At 45.1% G+C, this 17,166-nt stretch overlaps 2 protein-coding genes across 9 annotated transcripts in view; both read right to left on the reverse strand.

Moving 5' to 3' along the window:
- Positions 1–16,449, reverse strand: part of LOC309390952 (ankyrin repeat and KH domain-containing protein 1-like) — a 194,703-nt gene extending 178,254 nt beyond the window's left edge. For 3 of the 8 annotated variants that reach the window (XM_081950898.1, XM_081950893.1, XM_081950891.1), the window contains exon 1: positions 15,176–15,754. In XM_081950898.1, the coding sequence (XP_081807024.1) occupies positions 15,176–15,478 (303 nt within the window). In that variant the 5' untranslated portion in view covers positions 15,479–15,754. Of the gene's footprint in view, positions 1–14,794; positions 14,858–15,175; positions 15,755–16,337 lie in introns of those variants that run through there. The other 5 variants (XM_081950897.1, XM_081950896.1, XM_081950895.1 and 2 more) reach the window with 4 other exon arrangements.
- On the reverse strand, positions 1,967–5,347 carry LOC309391642 (uncharacterized protein; the record flags this gene model as incomplete). The annotated part of the gene is made up of 3 exons (XM_081952309.1): positions 1,967–2,476; positions 3,471–4,451; positions 5,187–5,347. The coding sequence occupies 3 exons, from the start codon at positions 5,345–5,347 to the stop codon at positions 2,095–2,097; spliced, it is 1,524 nt and encodes a 507-aa protein (XP_081808435.1). The 3' UTR covers positions 1,967–2,094.
- Positions 16,450–17,166: the final 717 nt, after the last annotated feature.

The raw sequence follows: 17,166 nt of genomic DNA on the forward strand, positions 1-17,166 counted from the left end.
TGAAGTGGATATAAATGTCAGTTGGTCTTACCTGAACTGCATGTCTCGAAGATGGCGTGGGAGTAGTCACACATGGGTATTAACACAGCCCTTTTGCCCTGGAGGCTGAGGTAAATCTTGAGGCCACACCTCTGTACCTCCTCTGACCTCCCAGATTAACCGATGGTCGTAGCAAAGAACCTGAAAGAGGAAGGGACAGGTAAAAACACAAACACATCCTTCCAACCTGGTCCCTGACTGACCACTGAACTAACTCAGGCCCCTGGCGCGAGGCGCCCTATGGGTGGGAAGTGACTACTCTCACGCCATCTTCGAGACATGCAGTTCAGGTAAGACCAACTGACAGCCTCCGAAGAGGGGCGTGGGAGGAGTCACACATGGGACATACCAAAGCTAGATGTCCTTGGGAGGGATCACTGGGCCTGAGGCTCACGAGAGTCTAGGACTCCCTGAAGGACCCTCCTCCCGAAGGCTGCCTCCGCGGAGGCGTAGGTGTCTAGCCGGTAATGCCTGATGAAAGGCGAGGGGGAGGACCAGGCGGCAGCCCTGCACATCTCCTCGATAGGAGCCTGGGTGGCCGAGGCCGCTGAGGTGGCAGCACTTATGGTGGAGTGCGTGGTGATGCCCTCAGGAACCTGGAGACCTCGTGCCTCGTAGGCCTTGGAGATGGCCAATCTGATCCACCTGCTGATAGAAGCTGGGGAAACCTTGGCTCCCTGGGTGGACGTCTGAAAGGAGACAAAGAGCGCCTCAGAGCGCCTGAAGGGTGCTGTGCGCTTCAGGTAGATGCGCAAGGCTCTTCTGACATCCAGACGATGCCAAGATCTCTCTCTATCCCTGGAAGGCTGCGGACAGAAGTCCGGCAGAACTATCTCTAGGCCTCTGTGAAAGGGAGAGTTGACTTTGGGCATGAATGCGGGGTCCAGTCTGAGGACGGCCCGGTTGTCTAGGAATGAACAGAGGTCCCTTCTGCTGGAGAGGGCGTTAAGCTCTGATACCCTCCTGGCTGACGTGATGGCGACTATGAAGACTACCTTGAGGGTCAGGAATTGGAGGGAGACCTCTCTCAGGGGCTCGAAGGGCGCCTCAGTCAGAGCCTGGAGGACCGTGGGGAGGTCCCAGGTTGGGAAACGATGGACCACAGGGGGCTTCAGATTCGTCACCCTCTTGAGGAAGCGCTTTAGGACAGGGTGTTGGGATAAAGGCGGGGCGTCCACACACTCCAGGACCGTGGAAAGGGCCGAGACCTGCCTCCTCAGAGTGCTAGGGGCCAGACCTTTCTCCAGACCTTCCTGCAAAAAATCCAGCACCTGGGGCACGGAAGCCGCAGCTGGGACGATGTCCCTCGCTCGGCACCAGTCCGCGAAGGCGAGCCAGGAAACATTGTAGATGCAAGTTGTGGACTGTGTCCTGGATGCCTCGATGGTCCTAATGACCTTCGCGGAATATTGGGCCCCTCTTAATTGTTCCCGCTCAATCGCCAGACGGTCAGATGGAACCACTCCGGGTCCGGATGCTCCAGAGACCCCTGGAGCAGGGTTACTTCCTCCTGCGGGATCCTCCAATAGGGAGCTGAGGACAGATCCACCAGGTCTGTTAACCAGGGGCGGCGTGGCCAGAAGGGGGCCACTAGAACCATCTCTGCTCTCTCTGCCACTAACTTCCTCAGGACCCCGGGAATGAGGGGAAGGGGGGGGGGGAAGCGTAGAGGAGACCCGGCGGCCAAGTGCAGCGCAGCGCGTCCGTGTCCATGGCGCCTCTGGCTGGGAACCTAGATATGAAGACTGGCAGCTGGGCATTCGCTGGGGTTGCGAAGAGGTCCACTGTTGGGCGGCCGAACCTCCTGCAGATCTGTTGGAAGACGGCAGGATGGAGTTGCCACTCTCCGTTGTCGACGGTCTCCCTGCTGAGCCAGTCGGCCTGCTGATTCTATCCCAGAGATGTGCTCGGCTCTGATCGATCGGACGTTCTTTTCCGCCCAGTTCCCCAGCCGGAGGGCCTCGTTGCGTAGGGCCTTGGAATGGGTGCCTCCCTGTTTGTTCACGTGGGCCTTGGCTGCCACGTTGTCGGTCAAGACCAGGACGTGGTGATCGGTCACTGCAGTCTTGAAGTGGCGCAGCGCCAGTTGGATGGCTGAGTTCCAGCCAGTTGATGTTGTTGCGTAGGTCTGATGTCGTCCAGCGGCCCTGGGCTATCTGGGATTCCAGGTGCGCTCCCCAGCCGAACAGGCTTGCGTCTGTCGTGAGGACCATCCTCGATGGCTCCCTGAATAGTGAGCCCCTGTCCAGAGCTGCAGTCGTCCACCAACTGAGAGAGAGGCGCACCTGGGGAGTCACGAGTACCTTGTAGGTGGCGTCGCTCATCCCGGCTCTCTGGTGTGGGAGCAGGAACCACTGGAGCTCTCTGGCGTGAAGGTGAGCCCAGGGCACGATCCCTATGCAGGAGATGAATTTTCCGAGAAGCCTGGAAAGAAGAACTACAGGAACAGTGTGATTTGCGGATCACCTGCACCAGCTGAACAATGCTGTCCCTACGCTCCTGGGAGAGGGAGACCTCTCCCGACACCGAATCTATGATGGCCCCTAGGTGTTGGAGCCTGGTAGATGGAGCTAGTTGGCTCTTCTCGAGATTGATCGAGAACCCCAGGGACCTTAGGGTATCGATGGTGAGACCTAGGTCCTTCTCGGCTCTGGCTGGGGACCTGGCTAGGACGAGGATATCATCCAGGTAGCAATGGAGCCGGACCGGGAGGGAACGAAGGTGGCCCGCAGCCGCGGCCAGTACCTTGGTAAAGGTCCTGGGGGCTGACGCCAGCCCAAAGGGATGGGCCCTGTAATGGAAGTGGTTGCCCTCATGGGAAAACCTCAGGAATCTACGATGCTCGGGAGCGATCCTAATGTGAAGGTAGGCCTCCGTGAGGTCGATGGAGGCCAGGAAGTCCCCTTGTCGGATACTCTCTAGGATGGATTTAAGAGAGGCCATCTTAAACTTACGGTAGACTACCCTGGAATTGAGCAGCTTGAGGTCCAAGATGGCTCTCCACCCCCCTGAACTCTTGGGAACCAGGAACAGGTTAGAATAAAAGCATGAACCCTTCTCCCCCTCTGGGACTTTCTCTACTGCCCTGATGTCCAGCAGATGCTTGATGGCCTTGCCCAGTAGGGCCCGTTTGGCCGGATCTGAAGAGGAGGCGAAGGTTCGGAATCTATTCGGGGGCTGCACGCGTAACTCCAGGTGGAGCCCGAGCCTAATGGTTTGGCGGACCCACTCATCCGAGGTAACGCGATCCCAGGCCTCCGCAAATAGCGAGAGGCGACCGCCGATGGGATGATCCCGGGCCGGATCATTTGAACCTGCGGAATGGACGGCCGCCCGCACCTCGAAAGGGCTGCTTGCCCTGCTGTTGGCCCCTGAATCTGTCTCTGGGGAACTGCCTATCCCCCTGCCTGGGGAACCTGGAAGCCGTGTACCTCTGATTCAGGAAGTCCGAATCTGGTGGGCGATACGTCGCTCTCCTGGGATAGGGAGCCTGTCGATGCTCTGAACGCCAGGTCGTGGCTGGGAAGACCTTACGCTTATTCTTGTCTTCCACAAGAATGGGATCCAGCAAAGAGCCGAACAGCTTGTCCCCAGTGTAGTCAGCTCCTGCCAGGTGCCACTTTGCGCGAGATTCTGCCTGCCAGTGGCGCAGCCACAGCAGGCGCCGGGATGCTACAGAGGACCATAAAGCTCTAGAGGCATACTTAACCATATCCAAGGTGGCGTCTGCCGAAAACTGGGTGGCTGCCAACACCTTGGAGATGTCCTGCAACAGGCACACTTCTGAGGCCGGGGTCCTGTCTCTTAGTTGCTCCAACCATAGGACTGTGGACCTGTTAAAAAAGGAAGCGGCCCTAATAGCCCAGGTTATCGCCTGAAATGACTTACGCATAACCATCTCCGCTTTCTTGTCCTCTGCTTTGAGACAGTTAGAGATGTCTCCAGTAACTACTGCGGAGGACGAAGCCAAACTGGCGACCGGAGTGTCCACTGGCGGTACCTGCAGAGCTTGGGCGAAGGTAGTGTTAAGGTTATAAAATTTGCGTTCATTGCCCCCTGGGGTAGGGAAAGATCCTGGCTTAACCCACTGGGATTTAAACACCTCTAAAAACATTTCCGGAGTAGGGATCTCTTCCTTCTCTGCCGGGGGCCTGTGGAAGGGTCCCTTTTTGTCCCCCCCTGTGCTGGGGGTGGTAGTCGCTGGAGCGGGCTCTGTAGGAGAGTCCAGGTCCGCTGTGGCTCTGGCCTTACGCAGTAGGGAACTAAATAAGGAGGGAGGGAACAGCCCGGTAATATTGGGGGCCTCCGAGGGCTGGGCATCCTCATCCTCCGAAAACCGCACCTCTTTCAACTCTCCCTCCTCCAATTCCGAGGTCTCGCTGGCAGTGGAGGGGGAGGGAGACCTGGATTCCCTGTGAGCAAAAGACCTGGGGCTATCCTGATGGCCTCTGGTGGGATGTTGGGAAGACCTTCTTCTGGAACTCTGTGACTGGTGCTTCATCCCAGAGGCTATCCCCTGGGCTATAGCCTGGCTAAGACCTCCTGAAAGCTTTCAGGGAGCTCTGGGAGGGCAGGGTGGAGATCTGGGGGTTGCAACCCCTCCCCTGGAGCAGGGGATTGGGGGGCCAGTCAGTTCCTAGCAGGGCTGGGTGCCCTGCGCCCAAAGGGGTCTCCCCGTGTCTCCGATGGGTGGGCAGGTGATGGGGGGGCGATAGAGAGCTAGGCCCTCTGCCTGAGCCCCTAGGGGAGCCTGGGGATCCAGACCTGGCCTCTTCCAGAGCAGGGAGTCAGCGAGGGGAGCGGGATCTGGAAGGAGAAGGGCTGATGGTGGCCCTTAAATTTCTCTTAGAAGCCCTGGTGACCCTCACTTCCTTAGAGAAGGTCTCCTTGCCTAGCGGAGGACATCCCTCTGGTGACTGGGGGCCCTTTGGAGGTCCCCTCTCCTGGCTCTGAGTCCCCTGGGGATCTAGGCCTGGTCCCCCTGCTCCTCGCCTCTGCCATAGTACTCACCACCTCCTCCTTCTGCCGGCCTCCTTGCTGCTGTGCACGTGCTTCTTCCCAGCTCCGCGCTCTTCCTAGCAGTCCCTGCCGCCGATCCACGGCCCGATCGCCAGCTCTCCACCGCGTTTCGGCCCTCCCCGGATCACCAGCGGAGTTCAGGCCTCTTGAAGCCTCTTCCGGCTTCAGTGGAGTCTTCTGAGCGCTCTCGGCATCCGTAGTAGGATCGCCGGTCACGCGCTCTCCCACATGCTCTTTTCAAGATGGCGGGGGCCGATCTGCGGCCCGGTTCTCCGCCGCTCGGGTGCATTGGGAGCCGATCCTTCGGTTCCTGGCTCCAACGACGTCCAGCGAAGCTCTCCTGTAAGGCGCGCCGCCGCCTCAGTGGTCCTCGCGGCGCGGGGCTTCTCCCCCTCTTATGCGGCCTTCCGGCCACCTGGGGCTCGCGCTAGCAAGCGGAGAGGCTTTGGAGCTAGCTGCGATGAGCACTGATGAGGAGGGGTGAAGAAGCAATCCGATGTAGATAGGCTAAGATCTGTGGAAAAAACCCTGAAGTCTTTGAAGAGAGGGAGAGTCAGGTAAAAACACTCCTTCTGGGCCGAAAGCTGAGGTTAATCTGGGAGGTCAGAGGAGGTACGGAGGTGTGGCCTCAAGATTTACCTCAGCCTCCAGGGCAAAAGGGCTGTGTTAATATCCATGTGTGACTCCTCCCACGCCCCTCTTCGGAGATTGAGTATATCTACAAAGAGAGTGGTTATCTGTAAAGGGCTACAGGAAAGAAATCTGTAGAAGCAATAGAAGCATACATATTTTGCTACTCTTATCATTACTGTTTAAGCCCAAACTTTGCCCTACACCACCACCACCACCACGATCTTATAACAAAAGAACTGCTGCAAAAGGCTATTAATCCAGCATTCTGTTTTTCATAATACCTATTTCAAATATTATGGGAAGTTCATAAAATCATTCAATGCCTATACTAAAAGAGTTGTATTAGTTGCCATTTGTTTACTTGTCACAATTTAAGGCTCTTCTGTTGATCTGTAAAACCCCAAAATGCTTAAGGCCTGTTTCTTTCAGGATGAACCTGTCTAGTTACGCAAGTCACCAGGAGAAGCCTCTTTGAAGATTTTATCTTTTGAATTTTGAATATTGAAGTTTTATCTATCTGACATATGGAAAAAACCCTTCTCACTTGTCTTGCAAAACCTATGGACTGTACTCCCCAAATATTCAGGAAAATGGTCAAATGAAACATTTCACCAAACATTTAATTTTTAATCTAATTTATTTTAAGGATTTTATTTTTTATAGAACCTAATAATTCCATAAAATACATTCTACCTGATATGAAACACATTTGGGAAGATATTAGAATAATGTCATGCTTATGACATTCTTCCAAGGCATTTGGTTGGCCAGTATGGGGGGGAAATGATCTTTTGTCCTGTGTAGTACAATTTTTCAATAATATTCCATCTGTGAATGTTAATCCAATTTTCCTTAGGGGGGAAAAAACCCTTCATACACATTGATCTTTCCTGGCAATTTATGCTTTTAAACAAATGTACAAGTCAATGTAGATAGAACAAGCCTTTACTCATGTCTGCTATTCCATGAGAATTTAATTGTACTTATTTTATGGAAGTCTTCTGATAAGGATAAATCTGGATTACCGTATATATTTCTATTCTAGAGAAAGGTAGGACATAAAACTAAATGCATTAATACAAACTTTGCATGTCCTAACTTCTTCTCTTGAACCAAAGGTGCTTTTTTCAAGAGGCAACTGGACTTCTTCAGCTTTTTGGATGAGAAGCAAAACTTCTTCAAAGAAAAACCAGAAAGTCCAATTGCCGCTTGAAAAAAAGCACCTTTGGGACAACCATGACCTGGATGACTGAGAATCTCCATAGACATTCTTCTCTTGAAGTTATAAGAAACATTCATGCCTTATGACTATGGACTATAAAAAAGTTTTTATAGTACTTTTTGGTACTTGAGGGCGCCATGGTTATAAGGCCATGTCACCTTGACATAGTCAGATCCCTGTGAAGACAGATTTTAAGTGGGCTGCAAGCTGGGATAAAGTTGCTTCATTCGTTCAGAAATCTGGAACCCACATTAAGCATGCAAAAACCTCTTTTCTTTACCCAACTTTCTAATAACTACAAAATGTGAATACAAGTATTTACATTTTTATGAAGAACAAAATTCACTATGAGTCCAGTACTCTTATGTTCTGACGAGCTTATTATGTCCCTTTTACTTTTTCCTTATGCTTTATCAAGAAAAGGGAAGACTAGATATTCTATGAGTTAATTAGGATTTGTTTATGAATTACTTTAATAAAGAAATGTGAAGTTTGAACTGATGGGAAGAATTCTAGGTACAATTTAGTGCTAACATGGAAGTATTCTTTGTGCCATTGGAGAACATCTTTCATATCCAAAACATGTATTGTTTTAAAAAATAGTGAGTAACGTGTACAATGTAAGTATTTATTTCCATTCCCGAACTTTAGGTTTGCCCATAGGGCTGGTTTTTCGTGCTTTTCAAAGTCAGCTGGCCAGTGCGCACATGTGCACTGGAGCTGAAAGGCAACACCTCGAGTGCCCTAACAAATGGCTCCGCATGCCACCTGTGGCATGCATGCCATAGATTCGCCATCACGGGTATAGGCCATCCAGACCTGAGGATACAGGTAGTCCTCACGTAATGATTGTTCTGCTTAACAACTGTTTAAATTACAATAGTACTGAAAAACTTTATGACCAGTCCTTGCACTTAATGATTGTCACAATGTCCCTGCAGTCACATGAACCAAATTCGTATGTTTCGCCACTAATGACATTTACAACCATTGTACTGTTCCAGTCACAATTAATTTTTTGTGCACTTGATTGCCAGCTTCTGATAAACAATGGCAATGGAGAAGTCAGTAGTAAAAGTGCAAAGTCACATGATGTCTTGCTTAACAATCTTGGGTGATTTGCATAATGACTACTGAACTGAAGTCACAAGTCTATTGTGGTCATGTGATGCCTTGTCATTTAGAAGACCTGTAAAGAACTGGCTTTTCACTCAGGCCTTTAAAAAGGTGGACCCCTTTCATACTGCCTGTGTTATCTATTCTTTACTGATTTTTATTTCTTTGTTGGATTGTTGTGAGCCATCCAGATTCAATGTCAGGTAGCATACAGGTTTAATGTATTATTATAATTCTGCCCTATTTTCTGTTCAAACTTTTTTAGGTTTTAATAAACTTCAAATTGATATTGCCAAGATATTTTAATCAATGTTTAATTTTTCAGCATCTATCTGGAAAATGCATAATCTCACATATGAAGATTCATATATAGCATGTGGTAAGTTTAATAAATCTGGTTTTGTTTTCATATTTGGAGAAAAGCTAGAGGAAATTGGCATACCCTCCATAAAGAAATACTTGCTAGTTGTTCATCAGCTGTACAATAATATCCGAAAGCTAAGCATAATTTTTAGAGTCAATGGAAGAAATCTGTCTAAAGCAATGGCTACTCAAAAAAGAATAAATGCATTTACTTTTATACAATTGCATTGATAAGATTTGCTGATCTAGCAAAGTACATGCCGAAGCTTCCTGACAGATCACTACACACCATGGCATAAGATGATATAATCCTCCAGAAAAATCTGTTGTCTTGAGAAAAAACTCCCTAGGTACTTGGGTTAATTACACTTAATGTATTTCTAAAGAACTATAAAAATCTTAAGTCATGTTTTTTTTTAATGAGAAAAGGATGGGAAGTTATGAAGAATAGGATTATTGAAATACTTGGTGGTTGCCTTCTCAACCTCAACACCTGGGAAGACATATACAAAGTACTCTGTATGAGGTACTCAGAAAGTGTTTCTGAACTATGTCAGTATTGTTTTTGAAGTAAATACATGACAGCTGCTTTACAGTGTTTCCTTAAGAATTAATTAAATTAAATTATGGGGGTGGGCACGTGTGTGCACACAATAGCACATGTGTGCTTTTGGAACCTGAGGCAAAAAAAGTTCACCATCATTGCCATAGAACATTGAACTAAATCACCTCTTTAATGCACATAATTCTTAAGGAAACTGTAAAGCAACTGACATGTTTTTACTTCAAAAACAATACTGACATAGTTCAGAAACACTTTCTGAGTGTTTGGGCTGTTTTTCTCCCTCTGGAGTCTTCAGACGGCTTCCCTGAAGCCTCCAGAGGGCAAAAAACAGCCCAACGCGCAAACCAGAAGTCCGTTCCTGAAATTTCCAGTTTGCGTGTTGGGCGGTTTTTCACCCTCCGGTGGCTTCAGGGAAGCTTCCAGAGGGCGAAAAATGTCCAAAAATCAGCTGGCCAGTGCACGCATGCGTGCTGGAGCTTACAGGACAACGCCTCATGTGCATGCAGAAATAGCTCCGCGTGCCCCTTGGCCTATCTATGGTCTATCCTTGTGGTATAATTTCAGTTGAGATTTTGGTTCATTATCAATTCATGAATGAAACTTACCTTTGCTGCAGTAGGATTATTTTGTTAATTATGGTTTATATGTGTAAAAAGACACTAAAAAACCGGCTTCCAGCTTATCAGATTTCCTCTGTATTTGACTTTGCTTTTGTCTAAAAAAGTTAAATAGAAATACCTAATTGGAAACATTTAATTTCCAATCTCTCCTACATAGAAGTGCCTACGAAAGTATCTCTTCCTATCCCTTTAGTGTTATAGAGCTGAAATATAGGTGGGTCTTTACATTGACCCAAGTAAATGTTTTTCTTTCAGTACTATTAACAAGCTAATATAATAGGATCCCTTTGCTGTCCTGAATGTATCTGCTCTTCTGAGTAAAGGTGGAATGGGCAGCTCATATTCTATTGCCCTGCCCTTTACGTATAAATATTTATATAGCTCTGATTGCATCTTTGATACGAGGCTTGCTAAGCAGTGGACTTGACTTTAATTTGTCACTTATCAGAGCAATCCAAGCACCCATAACGCTAAAGTTAAGTTTCATGATATCATTTCCACTACACTTATATAAATTAACTTTTGGATTAGCTTGGCAGTAAACTCTTTTTTAGGATTTTAGAGACAAATCTTGAACAGTACAGATTTGTTAAAACTCTTTTTACATTTTTGTAAATAATTCTACTATGTCATCTTATTGATATTTCAAGGAGATGGACTAGCATCTGCCATTAGATGCTAAAACTATATTAAAGCATGACTGTAAAAATAGTCATGCTTAAAAATAAAAATAATAAAATAATAAAATAATTTCACCTTTCAAGTCCCTGACTAGTATAGGTTGACTACAAAAAAAAACCCTAAAAATAATTTTGTAAATTCAAATCCTATTTCCAGCCTTATTAAATTACTGCCCAGGAATTCCGCAATTATTGTCATTTATGAAGAGACAAAGTATTGTGCTTTACTACAGGGGCAGATTTTAGGCTTGTGATATGATATCACATATCACTCCATATCATAACATGGAGTGCTCTCTTCCACTCCAATAATGGCCTTTGTTGACCTAGAATAACTTGACCACATTAATACATTCAAAGCTTCAAGACCAAATCAAGCTATTCCAGAAGTTACAGTTTACACGAAATATACAAAGGCTATGTTCACCCATACCAGTCATGTCATACTAATTTTAAAGGGTTTCCACAGGCTTTTAGTTAGCCACTACTTTAATTTCAGGATGATATACAAATACAATATTTAGGAACATTTGATGGAGCACCTGCTCTCTGAGACACCTGCTCATCACTTAAAGGATTTAATGATGCCTTCTTGAAAGAATCACATCTGACAATCAATTCATTATATTAGCAATATGAGAAAGGGCATCTCAATAGGCATACCCAACTATGAATTTCCCTTCTTATTCTGTATATCAGTTCACCTAAGCTTAATTAAATTCTGCACTTTTTGTTGGCACTGTTGCCTTATTTCAGATACTTAAGGAATTTATGGGTAAAACATTTTAGTATTTTTACTGGATTTTTTTGAATGGTAGCTTTTAAAACATTTTATTTTTAAAACATTTTATTTTTAAAAAGTTAACTATATCCCCACACTGGAATTATTTGAAAGGATAATATAGCATATGCATAAACAATAAAATGCATAATCTGGCTTGATTTAATAAAATATATAAGAATTCTGAACCAAGGAACTTCATTTCTGTGGTAAAGCATATAGTTCTTCTATGCAAAAAAGAGCAGGTTTTGCTTATGGGGGGGGGGGGGGGTAATGTGACAATCATAAAATATTACAAGCCACTTCATACCACTGCTAATAAATTCAGATCCTTGGCTTCCACTGCCTCATAAGTTAATACTGATCACTTTTTTATCTCTGTTATCATAAAAATTGAAAGTTCTCCAATTTTCAGATACTCCCTTTACAATTTGCTGAAGTTTTCTTGCCAAGATTTTTCTGGTTTGCCATTTCCTCCTTCCTAGGGCTAAAAGAAAATGACTGGCCAAAGGTTAACTAGTTAGTTTCATGCCTAAGGCAGGACTAGAACTTATGATCTCCAGGTTACTAGACTGATGCCTTAGCCTGAGCCACCAAACTGGCTCAGATGCAGCTACTACCAAAGTGAAATGGAAATATTGTTATAACAAAACTATTTAATAATAGGTATTAAGAAAAAATAAGGAACTACTGAAATTGCATTTGTAAAGATCTACTGATTGTTTCAAGAAAATATAAGATTTGACAAATACTGATCACAGATTACATTTACATTCCTTGTGTTTATGAACGGTTAGGTTGTTTGGTATTTAGAATTTGAATTCATCTAGCACAAATCCAATTATCCAATAATTATTTTGCTAAATCATGTTATTGAAAAAAGTGCATTAAACGACTGAATAAATGGTTTCTAAATGCATTCAGAGAACTCTGAATGTTCTATAATACAAATATGATGGCAGCAAACCTAGGGTAGTGAAATTTAAACAATTGCATACAATTACATATTTAATAGTGGGTCAAAATCATAGTGGTATGGTGAGTAAATCCTAGCCTCCCTCACTTACCCAGTGTGTTTCCTAAACTTTTCCTCCATGCTTGAATCTAGCTCTGAAATCAGATGGGGGGGGGGCAGAGAGAAAGAAGGTAGATAATTGGCAAAAAAAGTTGCTTTTTCCTTAGTGTTCCCTTTTTAAAAAACTCCACTTTGTGGGTGATGTGGCAGATCTCAGTTGCAATCTTCTTTTAAACAGAGAACTACCCCATGAAATGCAACATGAAGTGATTTTAAGAATAGAAAAGGAAGAATTCAATTAACTTTCTTTCTGCAATTATCTACACCCCTCACCCATGTATTTTTCTCATCTTAGCATGAACAGCAATGTACTGCAGTCACCAAAATAGCATGCACTTTTAGGCTGTACCAAGAGGTATAATGACAAAATGATAAGAATTGATAGTATGACTGTATAGTGTGGAGACCCAGTCACTAGGACAAAAAGGATGCTGAGAAACTGGAGAGTGCAAAGAAAAGTAATAAAGATGGTAAGAGGCTTGGAGGCTAAATCCTATGAAAAAACGGTTAAAGGAATGTGATATGTTTAGACTAAAAAGGAGAAGAGTAATAGGGAATAAGACAGTAGTCTTCCAATACATATGAAGAAATGACACAGGGAAGAGTGTTGATGTATTCTTCAGAGCAACCAAGGGTAAGAAGAGCTTCCAATGGGTGGCAGCTTTACAGTAAGGGATCCAAACCTGAAATGAGGAATTTCTTAATTGTGAGATCTATTAAGCAATGGAACAGTCTCCTCCTTAAACTGTAGTGCTCCATCACTAGAGGTTTCCAAGAAAAGACTGAATAGCCATTTGTTTGGGATGGTCAGAGTTCCACATTGGGCAGGGGATTGGACCAGATGACTTCTAAGGTCCCTTCCAATCCTAAGATTCTATTATTTCAGTGAGCGTACAATGTGCAAGACCAACCCAGACTGATTCATGCAACCATATAGCAAACTACAATCAGCCAGTTTACTAGTCACTCATTATGTTGGCTGGTATATCAGGCGAAGGTAAGGGTCTGAAATAAGTAACTGAAATCTACATTTTTGATATAGAAACTAAAGTTGGGTTTCAATGCTCTTTTTCTGCAGACTGCTTCAAAATCTTACAGCCATAGCAACTCACTACTTCCATGTAAACTGAATATACATAACCTATATTTTAATAATTATTTCTCTTTAACTGTCATATCAAACTGTATACGGACCAAACACCAGGCTGCTGAGAAGATTCCCTTCAAAAGACAAATGTTTAAAGAAATGTTTGCAGTAGCTCACTATAAAAATCAGAGAACTTAAACCAAGATCTTGTTAGCTTTAATAATCTGGCCATCAAATTAGCATCAATCTCCATATAAAAATCAAGTAGAGAGCCATGTAACAATATTCTTGACTTTCTGTAACTATTTTTTCTGTTTCATATGGATGGAATTGAGAATTTGTACTCAATTATGCACAATAAGCACTGTGAGTATATGCACCAGAGACAAATTTATTGTGTGTCCAATCACACTTGGCCAATAAACACTAGCACCAATGAATTAAACCTTGCCCAATCTAGTGCCATCCATGTGTGCAAAAATTCCTAAAATCTATTACAGGGGGGTTTATGAGAGTTTAATAATTCTGAAAAACATTAGATTGGAGAACAATGAATTATAGGAAACCCTTCACTTACAACCACAACTGAATCCAAAATTTCTGTTGCTAAGCAAGACAGATTAAGTAAATTCTCCATTCTCAGTGACTTTGCTTGTCAGAAGGTTGCAAAATCATGACCCTGAGACACTGCAAATGTCATAGATGTGAACCAGCTACCAAGCATCCAAATTTTGATCACATAGCCATGGAGATACTGCAACAGTTGTTAAGTGTAAAAAACGGTCATAAATCACTTTTTTCAGTGCCACTGTAACTTTAATGGTCATTAAATGAATGGTTGTAAATCAAGGACTATCTGTAATCTTTTTCTTTAAATGTATTAATGCTATCCTAACTAAATCCTTTTGGGAAAACATCTAAATTTTGCAACAAATGTTTGCAATTAATTTTTAATTCTAATGGCATCCTCTATACTACACATAAATGCCTTCATAATTTCCATTAAGATCGCTATTATTCTGTAATCTTTTAAAAGATTTTGTAATATCTTCATATGGGAAGCTACAAATAAAAAGTAAATAATGCAACAAATTACAATAAATACATTATCCATTACGATAAACATACCTCCTTAAAAATGATGTCCAGGGTGAAAATAGTACCTACTGTCCGTCCCCCCACATACCTGAAAGCAATTATTCATTTCAGGAAATAAACCACATTATGTGCAAACTACTGTAAATGATGCTCCTACATGTCTAGTTAGGCACATTTCAATTTGAATGTGAGAAGCCATATGAATATCCAGATCAGACTATAATCTAACTGAATTTTCTGGCATGCTTAAAATAAATGCATGCAGCTTAGACTCATATATATGAGATAAAGTTGAGGACTCATACACTGAGAAGGAATCCTCAGTTGCATCTAAGCACACACAAAACTATCAAGATAAGTACAATTCCAGTCAAAGGGATCTGAATTAAATTTACACGTTAAAACTAACACAAAAAGGTCGTTTTATTACCCTCACAGATCTCTCACCAGCTTCGAAAAAGCAATTAGCACAACTTTCCACATTAAAAACCTTTACAGGCGCGGGAAAGAAGATTCTGCAGAAAGCAAAGATCGCTTCCGCCATCATCGAGACCTGAACAGGTAAGGCTAGAGAGGCGGGCTAATAAGGAGCGAGCAAGGCTCGTCTCTAGCTGCTCTCCCTTTACACAATGAATCAAGAAAAAGAAAAGCAGGCCTCGGCCCTCCTCCTATTAAAATCGGAGAGGGAACCGGACGCCGATTTGGGTGTTGGGGCGACTGGCTGGGTCTCCACCCTCCTTTATGCGACCAAGAAGGGTCTGCAGAAAGGATCCCGGAGCTTGACGGGCGGGGCTGGCACCCAGCGCGGCAGGGAGCTCCGTTCGAGACGGAGACCATCCTTCGCAGATAGCCTGGCGGGAGCGAAGGCCTCTCTCACCTCAGACACTTCGTCCTCGTCGCTGCCAGATCCACCGCCGCCCCCACTTCTCAGGACAGCGGCCGCCAGTTTAAAGTCGAGGGCGGCAGCGGCGGCAGCAGCCCCGGCCTCTCCAGAAGTTGTTGCCGAGCCTATCGGCCCACAGGGCCCAGCCTCTCCGAAGAGGCGCACGGCCCGCAACCCCAACGGGTTAGGCCCGGCCGTGGAGGCCTCAACGATGGCGGCCGGGGCACCACGGGGCGTCACCGAGTCTATTTCCTCATCGCCGGTGGGAGTCGGGGCGGCTGTGCCGTCCGTAAGCATCGCGCGTTGATCCAAGCTTCAGCCGTGGGAGGGGGGGGGGGGAACGCCGTCTCCGTCCCCTCACAGCAGCAGCGCCACTAACTTCTCACACCCTATCTAAACCACAGTCACCGCGCTGCCCTCGCCAACCCTGTTCGCTTTTTCCATTGGTCACATTCGCTCGATGCTTCCAGCCTCATTGGATACAATCGTTGTCACTCTAGAGTCTCGTCACGCGCTCCTTCACCCTCCCACCAGCAAGATACTTTGAGAGTACACGCTGAGGCGGTTTAGACTGCCCGCCCACCACTTAAGTCCTGCAAGCACGCTTCCTGAAACTGCTTCGATATTATTAGATAGCTCCTATGTCAATCAATTTCTAGCCTCCAAATTTTGTTATCTGACTGGCTAAGACAACGGTATTTCGAAATACCTTTAAGCTTGATTAAACAGAATAAACATCAATCATAGCCTTCTCTTCTTGGCGTTGTCCGATTGGTGTGTGCTTTCTTTCTTTTCCAATTTCCTCTCTCCACTAAAATGCTCGACCGGAGAAATCAAACTCCCCCACTTAAAAAAATAGTGTCAGTATAGGAAAGAACGTGTGTCTGTTAATTGCAGTATACACAAGCCTGTCTTTGCATTCCACTTCAAACCATTCCTTAGCAAAAGAGCGATTGGGCAAAAATGATTTGATGGCTACTGTTCGAAACACTGTACTTGCTTTTCTTAACGAACTATAATTAAGCAACCATGGCTTAGCGTGATATGCCCATTCAATCAGTAATTGTGTTAGCACAAGATTGTAAAGGATTCCGTTTGACCTTTTCAAAGTTTCAACCGTGCTCGCTTTGTGATTAGATGAGAGGTCATTACTCACGTTTCATAATTCTGACTAAAGCTTAGTGTGCAGTCAAAATCCGGATTCATAAACCAGTATTGTGCCACGAAAATAACTTGAGATGGAATAGCACAAGGCAGAGCTATTTCCTGAGCAATGTCTGCTTTTAGTTTTTTATCTCTTGCATGTGCCCAAGTACTTAATTCTGTAAACAGAGGAGCTTAGTTTGAAGTAAGCACTTCAATGATCCTGAGCACCTGGTGGTGTAAAGCAACATGTGAACCAGGTTGTAAAGGTGATGCACAGAGCTATCTACTGCAAAAGCCAGGGAAAAGACATCTGCTTGTTTCCATTCACAAAGCATAGGGAAAGGAACTATAGGAAGTTATCACCCAGCCCTCTCCCAGAAAAATGAAATATTCTAGGAAATATTGAAATGGCAGAATATTGCATTCTCCTGGATGTGAAAAGGAAGAAACATGTTTAAAGAGAGAATAGCTCCCTGCAGCTTCCTGCCCCCACCCACTTTGTCAATGGGCCATTAAGATGGCCAAGCTAGCCCCTTTCATAATAAAGAGTTCTCCCCTTCAGCTCCAAGGGGATGGGATTAAGGCATGATAATATTGGCCCTGTTGGAAGAAATGTCCTTCTGGGTTCGGCTCCAAGTGGGGAAAAAGACACTGGAAACATGGAGGCTGCTTGGAAAGATGGTTTTAATGGTGGACAGGACCATTGTATGTATCATCTTTCAGCAAAGCCCATTTTTCTACAATCTGTTTTGCTTTCTTCATTCCGGCCAGGACAGGGATCTGCCTTTTCGTCCCAGGCCCCCAACAGCTCCCCTAGAGGGGTTTCCGTGGCCACCCTC

This window comes from Natrix helvetica (genome assembly GCF_964273705.1).
Source record: "Natrix helvetica genome assembly, chromosome: 4".
NCBI classification, from domain to species: domain Eukaryota; kingdom Metazoa; phylum Chordata; class Lepidosauria; order Squamata; family Natricidae; genus Natrix; species Natrix helvetica.